Source organism: Pseudonaja textilis, chromosome Z (genome assembly GCF_049901715.1).
Source record: "Pseudonaja textilis isolate UNSWEBS1 chromosome Z, rPseTex1.2, whole genome shotgun sequence".
NCBI lineage: Eukaryota > Metazoa > Chordata > Lepidosauria > Squamata > Elapidae > Pseudonaja > Pseudonaja textilis.
The window spans coordinates 84,187,678-84,207,678 of NC_142008.1; the positions used below are offsets into that span (position 1 = coordinate 84,187,678).

At 35.1% G+C, this 20,001-nt stretch overlaps 2 protein-coding genes across 3 annotated transcripts in view; one reads left to right on the top strand and one right to left on the bottom strand.

Moving 5' to 3' along the window:
* Positions 1 to 1,092: 1,092 nt before the first annotated feature.
* On the bottom strand, positions 1,093 to 4,941 carry MRPL35 (mitochondrial ribosomal protein L35). The gene is made up of 4 exons (XM_026717350.2): positions 4,845 to 4,941; positions 3,067 to 3,250; positions 1,558 to 1,702; positions 1,093 to 1,376 (listed from the first exon to the last, which is right to left on the bottom strand). The coding sequence occupies exons 1-4, from the start codon at positions 4,876 to 4,878 to the stop codon at positions 1,188 to 1,190; spliced, it is 552 nt and encodes a 183-aa protein (XP_026573135.1). The 5' UTR covers positions 4,879 to 4,941; the 3' UTR covers positions 1,093 to 1,187.
* Positions 4,942 to 7,136: 2,195 nt separating this feature from the next.
* The window catches only part of IMMT (inner membrane mitochondrial protein), a 32,084-nt gene continuing 19,219 nt past the window's right edge, over positions 7,137 to 20,001 (top strand). The window contains exons 1-5 of one of the 2 annotated variants that reach the window (XM_026717285.2): positions 7,137 to 7,253; positions 12,566 to 12,639; positions 14,796 to 14,982; positions 15,456 to 15,579; positions 17,522 to 17,644. In XM_026717285.2, the coding sequence (XP_026573070.1) occupies positions 7,212 to 7,253; positions 12,566 to 12,639; positions 14,796 to 14,982; positions 15,456 to 15,579; positions 17,522 to 17,644 (550 nt within the window). In that variant the 5' untranslated portion in view covers positions 7,137 to 7,211. The remainder of the gene's footprint in view (positions 7,254 to 12,565; positions 12,640 to 14,795; positions 14,983 to 15,455; positions 15,580 to 17,521; positions 17,645 to 20,001) is intronic. The other variant, XM_026717286.2, reaches the window with a different exon arrangement.

A 20,001-nucleotide genomic window follows, 5' to 3' on the forward strand; every position in this document is an offset into this window, starting at 1 on the left:
ATCTTGAATATAATATTGGATGTTCATGGTCTATTACTTTCAAGCTGTGCTCTGCAAGATAAATGTACCAAATGTACAAGTGTACTTGCACTAAATGTTTCATAAGTAATTTTTCTTTTTTGCAATAATGTATTTCATATTTGACAAACTACCTGTATTTGGAAAGTTAAATTAATGTCTAATATCTGAGACTAATCTGGATAACTAAGGTGTTTTTCCCCTTTTGAGTCATAGCAAATTGTATAGAGTATTAAAGAATGCACTATGTGATCAGACACTAGAATAGTATTCCAAAGGTCAATGTTTTGTTATGCTTGATAAACACTGAAAATAAAGTCTTAAACTTTTCTTTTCTGAAAGAAATGGTTGTTCTGTTCAATAATATTTTTAATTGTATGGTTTTGTAGTGGTCTATTTCTTGTAAATGTTCTATCTCCCGAATACTTTCGATGTTGTCATTGAAAAGCTTCTTAAGAGGCCTTAGAGATACTAAAGAATTTTCTTCAAGAATCAGAGTGGCATTCTGATTAGTTTCAAACCAGGACCATAGAAAGTTAAAGTCAAGTTTCTCATGCATTTGAATTTCAGTTGGTGATCTTCTATCAATTATTTTCACTCAAAACTAACCCGTGTTTTGGAGATAATTATCAAAGTATATCTTTCTGAGTTCTAAATAATTAATTGAGGAAATAGTGAGATTAGCATGCCTTACTTTTTTTCAGATAAGAGAGCAGTAAGTTAAATTTACCTCAATATTTACCTTGACAAATCTATATATGGTCTTTAATACCTATAATTAAAAAAAATAACGGGGAAGGCATAACTCTCCAAGAGCACTTGTTTACATTGTGCATGATTAATCAGAAGAGGAAAATAGCCCAAAATTATTAATTTGACCTGGGCAATCACATAAATCACTATCTAAATTAAAAAAAAGTCTGAGCAAAGTTGCAATTCTTATTTAAAAGCAGGATTTGAAGACAGACAATACGAAACCATTCAGATGCACAATATTTAGATTGTGATGCTTGAAACCGTGGTAAATCATATAAACTATATCAATCAGTTTGTGCAAATAAAACACACCAATAAATATTTAATCTGTTATTGTGCATAAGTAATTTAATAGAAGCTTCCTACATGGTTGCTAAAAAGATAGGATAAAATGATTAATTGCAGTTGACAATTCACAAGTGAAAGTTTGTACGATCATGATATTTCTGATAGGCATCATTGGCATACCATGTTCTTCTTTTCCAGAAGGAAGTAGTCATTTTATCAAGCATTTTACTTTGTGTTTTGTTGCAGAATACATGTTCCCGCAAGCGTTTCATCCGCTTAGCTGATTTTTTCCACACTTTTTTCTTGTAACCAGCCTATCAACAGAAGAACAAAAGATTTAAATCTCAAAAAACAGATGCCTATGTATAAAAACACAAATTATTAAGACCTCCATAGAACAGGCATATTCTTCATTTTGATTTTTTTGTATTTCTTTGTAAACAGGGAAAGACGACTCATGTACATAAGAAAATTTAATGAAGAAAACATTCTTACCCTTCTTCTTAGCCAGAGGCCACAGTGCAATCGGAGAAATCTCTTAATCACTGATTTCACAGTTTTTCTTTTTCCTTTTCGTAAGCTGTAACTAATGACTGTCCTTACTTGCTGTTGAAGGATATTTTGAAGCAAAGGTGCCACTCTAATATATATATCAAATCAAGAAAATATAAAACCAATTCACTATTTATGTAATATAAAATGCAATTCCTGCCTGAAGAGCACAGAAACCGTACATTAACAATTCCATTAGCTCATCAAAACATTGCCTTCTATTCTCAAATGTCTTTATAAAATTACTTTTGTCATACAGGTGATACTGAAAAACAATCTAATTTATAGTGGACAAAACATACAATTGAATTTTTTTAAAAAGCAATCCCACCACATTTGCATCTCATAATTATGTTTGCTTTTTCCGATAATGGAATCATCTTTATGATTGAACTTGACTGTATACCTCAAATTCTTTCTGCAATACTTCCTGACAAATAGAGTCAATAGCTCTTGGAAATAGAACTTTCATGTAAGCTTTCTATCACTATAATGGGCTACTATGCCTTGTTCTGCTCTATAGGGATATTTACCTTAACCATCTAAGTAGAGTTCTTGATTTTTTACCAAGGACAACTATTTTCAACCCTTAAATACAGTATGGAGCATATCAATAATGAAATATCTAACAGAACAGTGCCCCCAAACTTTTTGGCACTAGGGAATTGTTTCGTGGAAGACAATTTTTCCATCAACCCGGGGGTGGGGGTAGGGGGGAAAGAGGATGGTTTTGGCTTTTCTCACTTGCCCACTTTTCTCCTCCAACTATGCAGCCTGGTTCCTAACAGGCCAAGGACCAATTCTTGGCCTGGGACCTGAGGAGCTTTGTAATATAATATTGAGATGGGGTTTTTTTGTGATTAAGAACTGCTTCATCAGACCAAGAGTGTATTGGTTCAAACATACTAGTCATGTTTTATGCAATTGTGGTTTACGTAATAAGCCACAATTGGCTGGATTTGCTTAACATACAAGCTAAAACCAAATAAAAGACATGAGTAGGCATTATTATAAACCTACTCATTTGAAATTAAGAGACATTTTGTGGTTAAATCATTATCTCCCGGTAAAAATATCTTACAAACCAGATTGTGAAAATAATGAAAAGAAAAAAAGATTATAAAATATGTAGTGTTGCAAACTCTGACATTATAAAACACTGTATCCCTTAAGATCTGGCAGGTCTCCACCCTTTTAGCTTTTCAGAAATCTGGCACTGGGATAGCAATGTCAGGGACTGTACAGTTGGATGGAAGTTGCTGGATTAGGTGCTATATTTTTCTTTTTTTGCTTGTTGGACTGTTTTATCACTGTGCTTTTATTACTGCTGTTAGCTGTCCAGAATTTTTCACAAGATGGGAAACCTTATACCTTTTTAAATAAAGAAATAATCGTAAAGGAAGAAACTAAATCCATATTTTAGAGAATTCAACTCTGTTAAACAACACATACCTGTTTGTTATAGAGAAGCAAAGTCCAGATGAAGTACTGCCTAAAGATTGAAAAGGTTTTTGGATATAACTTATGGATGTCTGCCTCTGAGAAATATGAAATGAAGATAGTCGATAAATTGGAGTTACAGTGCATGAGCCACTGTAGACTGAAGGGACCAAAGAGCAAAAAGATCGTAAAACTCCTACCAACAAAAAAAGAAAAGAAAAGAAAACAGAACATGAACAACATGATAAAAGAACTCAGCACAAGATGCAGAATCTTCTTCCTGAATATCATTCATAATTATTGTCCATTTAGGAATTATGTGATGACATGAAGAAATTGTTCTTTTGATTAAGAATTGGAATGAGATTCAGAAGTGGAAATTTTTAATGACACTGGAGCAGATTTGAAGAAAGAGTGGCTTGTCAAGAGAGAGCAATTAAATATATATTCATGATAATTCACATTCCGTCTTCAGGACAGATTTTGTTTTTTATTCACTGGAAGATTGGTAGGGAAAATGGTTATTTCCTGTTAAAATAGTCAAATTAAGCAGATAGCCATTTCAATATTCATGAATACATACCATTTGGAACTACCCAATAACAATAAGCCAAACCTTTGGGCTGTTTAACAACAATATTTTATTCTATAGCCTTCCATAGCTATAACCCATTTATGTTTTCACATGTTAAGCAATTATTTAATTTTGAGTGGGTTCATCTACCATAAACAAACCAAACAAGTCATGTCCTAGAACATTGTGTGAAGCCACTTGTGAGTTTATACTTCATTTCAATAAAATTGCTTCTTTATAGATACTTTATTCCTCACCTGCTTTGGCTTATTTATTGGGAATAGACTAGATACGAAGACTTGGATTTCCACTCTCTCTCCTCTCCCTCTATTTTCAATAATTTCATTTTCCCATATTTCCCTTGCACGTTTTACTCCTAAGTAATAAATCTAATAAGCAATGCATTGTTTCAAGATTGTGTCAAAACATTAAGATGTGTGGAGCAACGGTGCTAATAAGATGGATCAAAACTGTTATTTCATAACAATATGAAATAGCCCCGATATAGACTAATAAAACAGTAGCTTTCCAGGAAGTGTGCAAACCAGCAAATCTCCGCGCCTCCATTACAACGCCAAAGCTCTACCATACATCAATTTATGAGGAGCATCTTCACCTGACTTTTCTTCTGCACAAAAGAGTAATTGGGATAGGAAACAACTTGCTGACCACAATTTGGACAGCAATGCTAGTCAGAAGCTTTATCTGCATCACCATCCAACTACAATCGCTCACTGATATCTTCTTTCGCCTGCAACATTGTACATCAGTCATTTCATCTCAACTACTTTACCAGAACGTCCTGCTATAAAAGCAAAAAGGGTACTGTTTCATACTTTAAAATACACTTGAAATCTTCCTTTTGCTACTAAGGCCAATTAAACTGAAGCTTTAAGTATTACAATTGAGCTGTACAGCGGAGGTGGGGAACGATGGCCGCTTTGTCCTGTGGACTTCAACTCCCAGAATTCCTGAGCCAGCATGGCTAGCTCAGGAATTCTGGGAGTTGAAGTCCACAGGTCATAAAGGGGTAATAGTTCGCCACTCGTTCAGTATCCCAAGTAGTATCCTTCCTGCATAAAAATGTATAATTACACAATTCTAGAGACATGTATAAAGATTTCGCAGCAGTAAGCTATCTTTTTTGGTTCCTCTACTCCTCCTGAACCACCAGACCGAATAAATTTCCGTTTGGATTCTCATTTCGTTCACTGACCTGAAAATCTCCGCGCCGCAGCAAACGCAGCCATCTTCCTTACTTGCTCTCTGCTCTGCCTCACTACGGCAACTGTAAGGAGTCATTACTGAGCAAAAGCGAATTTACGCAACATTCTACCGCTCTTCATCCCTTGCTTGTAAAAATCAGGAAGGTGCGGGTTTTTTTTGCCACTATTCTGTCTGGACAGCACAGCCACATTACATTGTAAAATAATGACCAATGTAATAACGTGTATAATGTATAAATTACTGAAGAATAAAAACTCATATGAATGTAGACTTGCTGCCTTTTTTTAACCCAAGATCTTCTTTAGCGTATATATGATCACCACTTACCTTGTCTGACAATTCTCACAGCAGCTCTTTAATTCTCCTATAATTTTATTAAATATAAAATCTCATACAGAACTTCAGTCAATTTATTTAATATGATCCACACAAAGCTATCTGAAAATAAATTTGTTAATCCCAAACATGTCATAAGATTTGGCTTTTTTCCTACAAGTGTCAAGAAATTTCTTTTGGAAATTAATCCAAGAATTTTACTTGTTAGTTTTAGTTATCTGATTTATTGGCCACAGATATCATACTAGTCTCTAATATTTTTATTTTTATTTTGGCTGAGTGTGTTGTATAAACACTATTAATTGTGGCTTATTCACTAAATCTCAAGCAAAACATAGTTTAATACATAGTATAAGTAATTATTTACCATACTAGACTTCTGTTCAAAATTATTGCATATCCAGTTCTGATGCACTTAGTATGCTGTTTTCTCAATATGAAATGAAATCCCAGGCATTTTTTAAGTGTTATTAAATCATAGTCACTATTATTATTTTGTATCCTTTTATTATTTGTACAAATAATAGTGAACAAGGCAACTGAACATAACCAAACACATCTTGCTCCTCCTATTTTCCCCACAACCACCTTGTGAGGAGGATTGGGTTGCAGGATAATGATTGGCACAAGCTGGCTTTTATGGCCTTTGCCATGGTCTCCCTCTTTCTAGTCTAGACTAGACCAAACTGGCTCTGATTTAGTGAGTTCTTATATCCTGCCATCTACTCTACAACACAAAGTTCTTAATACAGGTCAGACTTATCATATTATTTGAATCTGAAACATCAGCATTCAGTATATATATTCATATCCCTCTCATATTTTTTATTCAAATAAGGAAATTTATGCAGAGTGCAGAAAAGAATAAGGAATAGGAACACAAAGGAATTAAAAGTATAAGAAAAAGAGGAAACCGTCCATAAATATAGTTTACACCAAGTCATTCACTGTACTTCCCCATCCATTTCTATCCTAACAAATTATTGGGATTATTGAATGACGGAATCAGTTATGCTGGAAAGAGAAATCCAAAAAACAACATACATCAATCAAATAGGAATATAACAAACTTCAGAAAAGAAATCTACTTATTTTATTTATATCCTGATTTCAGTGAAGAATTAAAAATCAGGATAGTTGAAGCGCTAGGCAGCACTGTGTTAACAAATATGGAACAACATGAGTAAATGACTGGAGTTTAGAGGAAGATTGTTATCCTAGTAGTGCTACCAAATATTGTTTTTCCAAAGAAATATACATAAAATACGTAAAATGAATAGGGGAAGGCAAAGCAACAGCATTTTATGGGGTTCAGACAACATAAATTGAACAAAACATGTTCCTGCCTGAAACATGCAGTGGTATACTTTTTAACTATACAAATTGGCATTTACTGCTCTATTTTATGATGTTAAGCCAGAACATGAAAATAATTCATTTTAATTATTTGATTATTTTTTTAATAACTTCCATGAAAATGCTGTGGTACTGGCATATGCTTAGAATAAAAATTATACCAATACAACATTGTTCCACGTTTTATTTTTTGCTTCCCTCCTTTACCAAAAGCAATTTTTTGCAAGGCTATTGACATCGACTGCTCATACTTTTCATTAGAACAATTTAAACACGAAAAATTTATTGATTGATTTATATAATTCTTTCTTTAATTTGAAAGACCGTAGCACGCGAAATCTTTCTCCAGACCAAAAATAAATAAATAATGCAGACATGGCGCCAAAACCATTATCTGATCCCAAAGTCCAAGAGCGACTCATTCTGCGCTTCTTGGTACGCGTGGCTGATGACGTTTCGTATTCCAATTGACCGCCATGACAGTCTCTGTATGATAGAGGGAGGAATATTTGCATATTCGCCGTTTAGTCTATTTTGATTGGTAAACCCAAGCTCCTCCTTCCCCGTTAACGTGCCCTGGGCGCTTGTCACTGCGGGGGTAGACAGGCGGTGGATCGCGACACTTTTTTTTTTTTCGCTTCGGCGATCGGTCCTCGCCATCATCATGTTGCGGGTCTGTCAGCGCGTGGCCACCACAGCGGCTCAGGTGAGCAACGTGAGAGAGTTGATGCGTCCGGCGCTGCTCCGATCCCATTTGCAGCCTCTTTGTCACGGGCGCCCGCTTCTCGTAGCGAATTGACAGGAGAAACGGAAGAGGCCTCGTGATTCCAGCGCGGCTGAACCGCAGCCGTGAGGGAAGAAGGAATATGTGGGGACTACTCAGCCGCCTACCCGTTGCAGGCGATCGGGGAAATAGGGTGGGATGCGGCTCGTTCGCGTGGCGTGCGCTTAAATTAAGCCTACGCTTCCCGTCAAGCAGTGCGGGCTGGTGCCCCTTTTTCCAGGGGAGGCGGCTCTGAAATTTCTTGCTGCCTCGGCTTGCTTAATAAGAAACTACTTAATAAGAAAGACGAGAGCCTCAAATGCCGACTGGACATGATCACTCGTTGCCTGCTCGGTGGTGGGCAAGAGCCTCAGGTTGGCAGGCTCCTTGGGTCACCTCTAATTCGGAGCACGGCCTGTAAATCCTGGAAGCTCCTGGTATTTCAAGGACTTCCTCCACTATTGTGTTGTCATGTGTGAGAGGCAGCTGAACAGCATCCAGCCATCCGTGCCAGCCACAGTCTTTGTGGGAACAGTCTTTGTGACAACATAAAAAGACATGACATTTGCTTTTTAGGAAGAGAAATAATGTGTAATCTGGAGGATTTGTTCCTTCATGAAAAAAGTGTGAAACAGGTAAAAATGATTTGGGTGCATTCAACACATACTTTTGAAGGAACAATTCGATTTAGCATATTCCACAACTTGCTTCTAGTACTAAAAACATCCAATATGTAAGTTTAGTTTAGTCTAACGTTCTGTTAAGTTTAGTTGCAAAATAAGCCTTTATGGTATTAATGTTTTTCATTCTTTTTTAAAATTTAGAATATTTTAGAATTCTAATGAATTGTATCTTTGGAGCAAGGAAACATGCAACACACTCTAGCCCCCTAGAACAGGAGTCGCCAATCTTCTGGACCTCAGGGACTACCAAACTCATAATTTTAAATCCTGGGAACCACTAATATGAATTTTGATGGCTTGCTGATGTTGGTGGGAGAGAGAGGGAGAGATCTGATCTAATCTCTCTCTCTCTCTTACACACACAAACACACAGAAGCAGGGGTGGGATTCATATCTCTTAACAACTGGTTCTTGAGCGGGGCCTAATTTTTGGGTGTGGCTTGGTGGTCATGTGACTGGCTGAGCATGGCTTGTATGTAAATATAAATATTTATGTAAACGTTGATTTTTTTATTAAAAAAGAGCAACTTTTATCCAAAATCAGGCAAAGCAGGCAGGCAGATTGAGTTGCTCATGAACTCACAGATTCAGAGATCTACCTTTCTGCCATCGGCTACCTGAGTCTATCATGTAAAATTTGCCTGCAAACTCACAGAATTAACTCACAACACACCATGTATGTAAATATTGAATTTTTTATTAAAAAAAGAACAACTTTTACCCAACATCAGGCAAAGCAGGCAGGCAGATTGAGTTGCTCACAGAATCACAGATTCACTTAGAGATCTGTGTTTCTGCCATTGTCTATCTGAGTCTGCAACTGAATAATAGAACCTTCAGTCATAAGGGAGATTCAGCTCTGCTTAAAAGATTAGCTAGAAAGCAAGAAATCCAATGATTTCCTGCTTTCTAGCTAATCTAAATCTCCCAGCACAGCAGAACAGATGATGGTCAGGAAAAAAAGGAAAAATAGCAACTTAGCAGGCAAGTTTGCCAGGTAAGGAGTGAATGGGTGGGGAGGATTCCCATGGGCCATATGGGCGGCACAGGCTTGTGTTCCTGCGCAGTCTGGATTAATTGCTTTAGGGGGTGCTCTGGGGGTGACATTTCTTTGCGGACCACCAAAATTTTCTCACAGACCACCAGTGGACCTTGGCCCACCAGTTGATGGGCACTGACCACCATAGCCCCATGGGGGGAGAGAGAGGGAAAGAGCGCAAATAAGGCATTTGATTCCTTTTCACATGATTGGATAATAAAGTGCTTAAAAATAACAGGAGTCAGTAGAGGCTGACTCAGAAGCTTTGTGCAAATCAGAAGCTTTTTGAAAGATTGATAGCACAGTGGAAAACACAGTTGCAAATCAATGGTGATAGAATGGGAGTGGTTAATATCAAGAGAGGAATTTTCCAAGGAGACTCATTTTTGTTCATTGCACTGATTCCTCTGTAAACAATACTGTCTATCTTGGCCAATGACTACCAAACATTAAAATAATCTGCAGGCTATTTACATAGATTATTTGAAGCTATTATGGAAAAACACCATCTGAAATAGAATCACTGCTCAACACTGTCCATGTACATTGCCAAGATATTGCAATGGAGTTTAAACTGGACTAATGTGCTATGCTTATCATCAAATGAGGAAACATAATGAAAACTGAAGGAATCAAGATGCGCTATGGAAAAAATCAAATCAAATCAAAACTCAAGAGGTTCAGTGGAGAATATCATCAAGGCAATCAACACTTGGGCAATTTCAGTCATTAGATACATCTCTGGAATAGTGGACTGGACTCAAGCAGAACTAAGAGTCCTGGATATGAATATCAGAAAATTAAAGGCAATGAATCATGAGTGATCTATGCAGTGATGTTGATAGGCTTCACTTACCAAGGAAAATGGGCGGGCATGCAATGTTGGGACTTCATCAGGTAGTTGAAGAAGAAGAAAAAAAGACATTGGAAGAATATCTGAAGGACAGTGAAGACAATTAACTAAAGCTAGTAAATCAGGAAAGCTTTCTGAGTACTGGAGAGACCAAAACATCTTATAGGAAGGACCAAATGAAGAACAGAAAGGAGGCATAGAAAGACAAAACTACATGGCCAGTACATAAAATAGCAGAGAAAGTAGATAATAAGAATACCTGACAATGCCTAAGAGCAAGAAAGTCAAATAAAAAGACACAAGGGCTAATTCTGCCACCTCTGCAAAGAAACTGAGGAAACAGCAGACCACCTGGTTAGCTGTTGCAAAAAGATCACTACAAGCAATGGCAAGACAAAATAGCAACAATGGCATTTCAAAATCTGCAAGAAATGTCATTTGCCTGCAAGCAAGAACTGATGGGAATCATCAAATAGAGAAGAGCATAGAAAAGAAGCTAAATTTCTCTGAGACTTTAGAATACAGACAGACAGGCAGCTGCCACATGACACTCCAGACTTAACAACTGTCAATACGAAAGTAAAAAAAGATTGGATAGTGGACATGGCAGTATCTGAAGACAGCGGAAGAGAAACAACTGGAGAAGATAACAAAATACCAAACCTGTAAATAAGATAGAATAACTGGCAGAAGCAAGCAAAGATAGTCCCAATAGTAATAGTCATTTTGAGTGTAATCCCACAATAACTGGAGCACCACTTGAACACCATTGGCATTGGTAAATTCACCCTCAATCAATTGCAAAATGCAGCTTTATTCAGAACAGTTTATATCCTGCAGTGATACCTGTAATACCAGCAACCATCCACCTAGCCCATCCAAGGGAAGGACTGGATAGATGAGTAAAAATTCCAAATCCAGTCTGGATATCTGGCTGACTGTGATGATCTTAATTTTCATTTTTAATTCAATGGTTAATAATTATATTCTGTTTTTTAGTTCAGGAGGGGTAGGTGAAAAATGTCATGATGCACAGCTTGCATTATATAGTGACGTCGTCGCATAATCATTGCATGTGTGGTCATTTTAATATCATCATGACTTGATACAGATGCTGCAGTTAATTTTGGTTTGCAGTAATTTGTTAAAAATATCAAATTGCACATTTTAGAAGAAAATAGCAGTTATCAGGTTGTATTTAGCATTTAAGAAACAATCTGAGTAAAGTTATTTGAAGTGAAACCCGAGCTTCTGCCTCAAAAGTAAGCAGCAGTGTAGGCAAATAAAAGACTTTGGATATTATTACTGGGGAAAAACTGGTTTACATCTAGATTTATTTGTACCATAGTTATTTTTTAAAAAACATAATGATGCTTACTATTTATAATTATACTAATTATAACAATATTTATTTTAGCAGATCTATTGTATGTTAACTTTTATTTAAGGTTTGTAGATTTGAATAGGGTGGTTCTATTATTTTAAAATTCACCTAAAATTAAAATGGATTCCATACATTATAGTTGGCATAGGATCTTTCTGATACATATTGTACTTTTGTTTAACATAATAATTAAATGTTTTCTGCTGAGTGCCAACTGCCTGCAATTTGGCAGTTTTAATCTCATCAGGCTCAAGGTTGACTCAGCCTTCCATTCTTCTAAGGTGGGCAAAATGTGGACCCAAATTGTTGGGGGCAATATGCTGACTCTGTAAACTGCATGCACCGGGGGCGTGGGGGGAGCCAAGCACGCATTGCCTTCTGGGTGCTGACACGCATGCGCAAGCGAGCGTGTGTGCAATTATTGGCACGGGAGCTGAAAAAGGTTAGCCACCACTGGACTAGAGCATGGGTGTCAAACTTGGAGCGTCATGTTGCCATCACATGATGTATTGTGATGTCTTTCCCCTTCACAGAGCTAGGATGGGTGTGGCCTGTGTGTGACACATCCAGCCTCCAGGCCTCCAGTTTGACATCTCTGGACTAGAGGTTAAAACTAGAGGTTTTTTCTAACATAAATTTGCTTTGTTATGCAAAACAACAAAAGAATGAATGAACTTCTTTCATTTTTTTTAAAGATAGGTGCTTAAATTTGAATTTTTAAAAAATGGTCCCAGTTATTTAAATTATATTATTCTGCTTTAAAGTGGTCTTGAAAATTGAGAACAAATTTGATTTTTAATATGAACATCATATAAACATCATAATGCTTTGATAGGAGCCTAATTGCTGTATTTTGAATCATTAAAGCTTGCAAAAGTTAGAATAGCCTAACATAGATTGTGTTGTACTATAATTAAATGTAAGCAAGGCATTAAAAAGATGATGAATTAATAACAATTAGCTGCCAAAGAGATTTCTGAATCTGGAATAAAAATTAGAGTTCTTGATCTGACGTTTTGATCAAATTAAGTTCTTACTCTCATAGCTATCCTAGCAACATTTTCTAGGTCATAGGGAAAAAAATCTGTATTATTTGTGTTTTATGCTACATTATTTATGGTTTTATGCTACATAATCTTCACAGAAATTAAATTAAGGTGGGCAGAAGCCAATAAATAGATAGTTATTTGCAAGGCTGCTGTAATAAAAATATCAAAGATTGGTAAAACATGAGATAAACAAAATGAATTTGAATTGAGTCATTATTCATAACAATTGCTTTTTTATTTTTTTTAGAATTGTCTTTGTAGTAAAAGTTCACTCCGTTCTTCCCGGCTGTCTCGTGGATATGCCTCATCTAGAGAGTCTGGGTATGTATTCGTAAAAGGGATGATATAAGGAGCCTTCCTCCAAATATACTGTACAATTGCTATGCTAGCTGGGAGAACTAGGGTATTTTCTTTTTCATAGAGTAGTTTGATAACATTTTTCTATATCTACCTGTATAAAATAAAACACGGTTACGAAAACAAAAGATATGCCAAACTAACCAAAAGTAAATATTACCATCCTTCCAACATTATGTGATGACCCGTAGTGCTCAAAAATAACACAAAAACTAAAACATGAATCAAGGTCTTGTAATACCTTCAACTTAACTTCGCTGTTCTATTAGCCACAGTTTAAATTCAAAAAGTAGATAATGAAGCAAAAAGAAACCAAAAACAAACCTCATTGACGAGAGTTCCAAGGCAAACCAAGATAATTAATCACACATTCCAGGAAGATAACTGGGGAGAGTCCATGGGAAGAACGCCAACAAAGATAAACCTCATCCAAAGAAAGCACTAATTTGACTCCGGGGTCTGTGAACACGCAGTTCCAAACTCTTATACAGAGCTCACAGCTGCAACCCATGAGGAGGATCATGGCCCTCTCCTCCCAAGTAGACCTTGCTTTTCCCTGATTCTCTCCTCTCTGCATGACCTAGGATGGATAGGGGATGGGCCTGGATCCTCCTCTGACTGCTCAGCCGGCCTCTGCCCTTCCCCAGCCTCCTCCACCACCTCTGGAGCCACACTCCCACTCCCTGTTGGCTGTTTCTCCTCTCCCTCAGAGTCAGTCTCCATCAGGGGCATGACACATTATATATGTACTGGAAAAGCCAACCTTCACATTTCATATATACATAAACTTTGCTTAAGAATCTGTCATTTTATAGCCATTTGAAGTTACAATGACAAGATAATAGGTGCTTTATTTTAATACATAGCATAACTCTGTTCTTTTTACTATGAATATTCATAAAGATTTGTTTACCTTCAGGTTACTTTGTGAAATATAATTTAGAAGAAATAAAATTAGAAACTAATGTTTTTTGTAATAAATATTCTATCGTATTCTTATTTTTCCATTTACTGAATATTTTCATTTAAAGGAAGTGGGTTCTAGTGAGTGTTCCTATATAAGGCAATTTATATTTAGTATCATACTGATGCTTTTTGAATATTTTAATGCAAAGGAACTTCTGATAGAAAACTTACACGAACTTGTTTTAGAAGAACCAGTGAAACACAAAAGTGCTGTTAGGTGTACCAAAGAATTTTCTTACTGCTTTTATTAAACATCCAATCATTTCCTATGACAATAGGTAGTTCTCAAATAACAACCATAATTGAGCCAAAATTATAGTTGTAAGTCATTATGGTTGTTAAGTGGGTCACTATGTGACCAAGCCCAATTTAATGACATTTTTTGTTGTGGTTATTAAGCAAATATTGTGGTCATTAAGTGAATCCAATATATTCATTGGGCACTTTTTCCTATTAACTAGAAATAAACATTGGAAACCAGCAAAAAATATTGAAAAGTTTGTTCATAAAGCCAAAGAGTGCTGCAAACAGCCATCAAGGGCAATTTGTTGCCAAACACCCAAAATGCAATCTCATGACCACAGGATAATGCTATAATTGTAATCTTGAAATTGGGTTTTAGCTACCTTTTTTTTTTGATGGTGGGGGGAATCTGTCATAACTTTGAATAGTTGCTAATTGACCCATCATAAATCAAGGACTAGTTGTACTCATATATTATGTTTGGGAAAACTGTTCAAGCTTGTCTGTTATGTGTATAAAGTTGAGAAAGGGAAAAAAAACCAGTTTACCTTGAATTATATTAATGTTGCAAAGAACAGTTGTGCTGTCTTGAAGAAGCTGCTGCTTTGTTGTTTCTGATAGATGTTCCCAAGCAGTTTTTTTATCTTCAAATCCAGCCTTAGTTATAACACATTGGATTATATTTTATATGTTATTGGGAATAGCGTTTATGTCATGATTTATAGGAGTTTGAAATTTCTGTCATTTGCATTTAAATATATATGATGCTGATACTTACATACAAATAGTTATGGTTTTTTTTTATTGTTAACAAGAAGTTAGCCTAGGAAGAGAGTAAGGTTTTCTAACATATATTCTTTCTGCTTTTTAAAAAAATACATATCCAAAAGGCTTTTTTCTTGTTTTAACAGTGTCTCTGCAGGGAAAATAATTGGTGCCAGTGTTTTGTTTATTGGTGGAGGAATAGGTGGAACTATTTTATATGCAAATTATGATCCACGCTTCCGAGAAAATGTAGAGAAGACAATCCCTTATTCCAGTGATTTGTTTGAAATAGTTTTGGGTCCTCTTCCCTATATTTCAACACCAAAGAAACCAGTAAGTTTTTCCCCCTGAAGTAATATATAGCTTATATTGTGTGAGTTTGTGTGTGTGTGTATGTATGTATATGTATAATTCAAGACCCTTCTTCAGGATATCATTCATTTTCTAGAATGTATAAAGGTTATCTCAAAAAGATTATTTTGTTTTGAGAATCCCCTTTAATGAAGTTCTGGTTGAAGGCTTTGCTGGCTTCTGACACTGTTCTTAGTTGCTGCTTTTAGCTTGTCTAAACTTTAGGGTTCAATTTTTATCCTTGAAAATGAAATTCTTTCCTTGTGAACTTTATTTATTTCACAGTTAAGATGAAATTCATGATGAAGTTATGTCATGTTACTAGGGAAAGTTATTATACCATGTTACTGGGAAAGCAAGAGGAATTTTCTTTTTCTCTCAGTGGGAATAAAGCACAAATAAAATAATAGTAAGAAAACCTACTGACTAATGGAACTAAATATTTTTTCCCACAGATACAGTCAGCTCCACTAAATATCTCTTCTGTAGCAGAAGTAAAGAAAGAATCTAAACAAGCAGTTGTGAAATCTCCAAAGAGCAAAACAGATGCTACTTCAACTACTACTGAAGAAAAAGAAGGTAAAACAGATTATTGCCCTATAATCCCGCTAGGCAGTGTCCTATTTATGAAAGATGCAATGTTTTAAACTAGCTCTAATCTATTCTTTTTTGTTGAGAATATTAACACCTGTGTGTCCTTTTATATTCAGTGCTTGCTGATAACTTGTGTTGTTGAAATACGCTTTAAAATATTTTGTATAAAATTATTAAAATGTTAAAAGCATTATGTAACAAATATAAGAATCACAATCTTCAGAACGTTATTTATGGTCAAAGAACAAATTAAAAGGAAAAATGTGTAAATATTGTTGAGACTAATTAAATAAATTAAGAGAAGAAATATATGTAATAGATTGAATAGATTTAATTAAATAAGTTAAAATATTTTATATGTATATAAAAACAGTAAGAAAGTAAATAGAATTGGGAATCTTTTTGGATTCCCAAATATCTAGGTGATTCTTATCAGTAGAAAAACCTGCTGATATAAAGTATGCAGTTTGGCACACAGAGTAATCCTTATACTCACCAAGAAAGGAAGAATATATTAGAATCAGTATTCCAATATTGAAATAAGGGAAAGTACAAGAGAACATGAGTTACTGATTTAACTATTTCTGAGCATGTGCAGTTACCTCTCATTGGGAAATATTTTTAAACTGGCCTTCCACTTGTTTGTTAGCTGGTCATTAATTCTTGCTAATCTGAATACTTTTCAGCATGACAGAGAAAAATAATGTAGGAAGAATGCAAAAGAATTAAGATAAAATTCAATAAGATGATTTGGAATATTAGATCTTCCAGTTTGTTAATCAAGATCTAAAACATGTTATTTTATTTTAGAAATAGCTTTCTCCAAGCTAGAGATCATTGGTGATTAGGTTGGTAGGCCATAATTGGAAAGATAATTTCCTGCAGCTTTTTACAGGAAGAGTTGAATTTTTCTCTAAGAACAAGTAAGACTGGAGATTTGTTTCCAAGATTTAGTTGCAATCAGTATCTCAGGTGGTGGCCTCACATACCATACAAAACAGTTATTAGAAGAATCTCTTAAGTTAAAATAATACATTAAAAATTAATTGAGAAACATGGGACATCATATTTTTATAAACACAAAATGGAGTAAAATTAGATTACCTTAGCTCTATAAAATTTAATTGCTGCTAGAAAAAAGTACTGCCTATATCAGTCTGATTATTACTTTTGAATCCTCTATGTGAAAAGTAAAGAGTAAAAGTAAAGTATTTGTTACTTCCATATGGAAAAAGAATGAAATGCCATACCTTGGTCTTTAAAGCACAAGGTTTGTTCTATTTAGACAACAATTTGAATATTAAGAAAAAGCCTGCCTTTGCATTTCAATAATTCATTGCAAGCTTTCCACACTGACAGAAGTTAGCTTCTTCTCTGCCTCAAATAAGATTTGGAATAGCTTCCAAAGTCCTGGTTGAAGCAAAGAAGACTGGCAGTAGCAGAATGCACGAATGGAGTTTGTGTATATGTTTACATCACTAATCATTCAATTAATTCATTGTGATCACAGGTCATAACAACATAATATAGAATACAAAAGAAATGAAGTTAGAAAAAGAAGAAAAAGAAAAAACAACCACCCCCAAAAGCATATAAAAGAATCAAGTTTGAGAACCAGTGGTTAAATTAGGGTTAATCTAAGCCTAAACCACCTCATAGGATTTTTGTCATCAAGAAAATAGAAGGAGGCGGGAGTGTTATATATGTTCACCTCCTTGAGTTACTTATAAAATAATAAAGATGGATGGATGGCAAGAAAGAGAGAGAGAGAGAAAGAAAGTTAAGATAAAAATCAGTACTATTTAAAAGAAAGCTTTGTAAAGATAGCGATCTGGCTATTAACTGTTAGATCACGCCCCCCGCCCCCAAGATAGTTCAGTTATTCAGCATCCAGCCCTTTAAGTCTATGTATCATCAATATTTACAGCAGGCTCAGAAGTCGCTCACATACTCTCAGCAACAGGTGAAGCATTGTCAGTACCAGCTCCTGGAATGCAGCAGGAGGAGGAATGCTACAAAAGTCACGTTCAGCAAAAACCTCCTGACTTAGGTATCTTTTGTTTATCTCAAAATTCTGAAACAAATATAATTATGGAAATTCAAAGCTAGACCCATTATGTGTGGATGTTAACTATCAAGATTCTTGCCATCTCTTTCAGCAAGAATTCCTCGATTGATAAATTACTTCTTTAATATTCTGCAAGTTTTGTATAACCACTTTTAATATTTTGTTACTGATTGTACTTACTTTCTTGAGATGTTTAGTCACATGAAGATTAATAATTTTGTTCCATATCTAAGATATCTATTGATTTAAATGATTATTTTTTATGACTGTGTAACTTAAAATTTCACATTGTCATCTGCTTAATTGCTGCGTTTAGTAACCAAAGACTTATATATTCAGCTACAATGTAGCAAAGTCACAAAAGCATTAGTTTTGTATAGAAAGTGACAAAACTTATTTATTTTGATTATGAAGTTAACTTTCTTCAGTTCAAGTCAAGTTTATTTCAAAGACTGAAACAATTATATGTTTTATTTGTTAGCAAAAATTAACATCCTTCTTAATTTCTATAGTTCTCTTATTGCTATATTCCTTTGTTGGAAGTTTTACATATTTCTACAATAATATTTTATTAATTTTTCTCCCAAAAATTAACATTGGTTCGTCCTGGATCAAATATCCACATATGTTTCTTAAAACTGTCTCTTATCCATTATTATCTGATTATATATAATCAGTCCAATCTCCAAAGCCAGCCTATCGTCCCCAAAAACTCAGATGAAATTGTTTCCCAATTAAGTGTAATAATCCATTCCCCAATCTCCTTCAGTCCACTTAAGAAAGAACAATTTATAACTTATCCACTCAGTTTTGTGCTGTTGCATAAGAATGCAGGCTTGAACTTTAGGGAGCCATATGGAGTTGACTCAATTAGTTCTAAATTGTAGGGTCCATATTTCTTCCCAGTGAATCTACTACTTTCAAATCACATTCCTTTGGTGGATTTAATATATCTACATTTAGTTGCCTCTGAATGTTTTCCACAACTGTTATCAATTCATCAAAGTTTTAAAAAAGCTTTCAGCTGGGAATTACATGTTAGCAAACTGTCTTTTTTCTAGTGTCAGTGTCATTCCCTTGTTTTTAATTTAATATGTTGTTGCTCTATATAGTAGATAAGGCAGTTCTTCAAAGCAGAATAAGTAAATAGAGAGAGCAGCAGAAAAGATATTTTCTGGATACGTCTATCTGAAATTAAAAGAAAAATTGAAAGAGATAAGCTCCAAATGTTACGCAAATTGGTGAAATATAAAATCCCTGCAGTGAATGTCCAATAAAAATGTAAATCTAGTAAAAGCACTTTCACTATCCAGGAACACCCTGTGATTTTCCTACAAAAAAAATCAGGAATTAATGAAAACAGCTGAATAGAGAAAAAAGCAAAAAGAACAGATAAAATCTAGCATGGGTTGAAGTAAATCAGCATTCAACCAGCCAGCTAACTTTTAAAGATAAAAACCAAAGTAAAACAAAAGTTAAAACCCAGGCTTGATTACAAGAACAGTTTGCCCAGAGGAAAAGACTGGATGAAAGACTAGTAACCTTCTGGCTACTCCTATAGGGAACTGCAGCCTTCAAGATTCCCCTTCCTGGTAGATCTGCAGTTGTCCTAAAGTCACCTTGGGTCATTCCTAAGTGCTACCATTCAGATCCAGAGAGCTTTGGCAGCAAAAATCAGCAGATTGCTGGCAGGAGAAAAAAAACTTCCAACTGATCAGCAGCCATTTTGGGGAGGAGCCTTATTATTGGGTTTGTTGTTGTTCAGTTTAAACTTGAAGTGTTAAAAAAAATACTCAATAAAATATCCTAGATTTTTTTTTGAAAACTTTAGCAATAAAATACAAAGTTGAGAAAATAAAAACTATAAATATTTTCTTATAAAGTTTTGGGTTTTTTCTGGGTTTTTTTTTCTGATAAGACTACTTTTCTTGATAATGCTTGCCTCATCTTTTATTTTCTCCTTTAGAAGAAGTTGAATATGACTTCAAATTATACATACATACATACATACATACATACATTCAATTTCACTGTGTTTAGTTTAGTTTATTGTCATTGCACCTCATACAATGAAATGAAACGAAACACCATCTTCAGTGCACATCATGATCATGAAAATAAACACAAACACACACCCTTCACCCTCCACACATTGAACCGGAAACCCCTGACACCACACCAACACTGCACTATACAGCAGAATTCAAAAGAGCTACTGCCCTGGGATAGAAGCTGCTTTTCAGCCTATTTGTCCTTGTTTTTATTATTCTGTACCATCTGCCAGATGGTAATAGTTCAAAAAAAGGGTTCCCAGGATGAGATGGATCTTTGAGAATGTT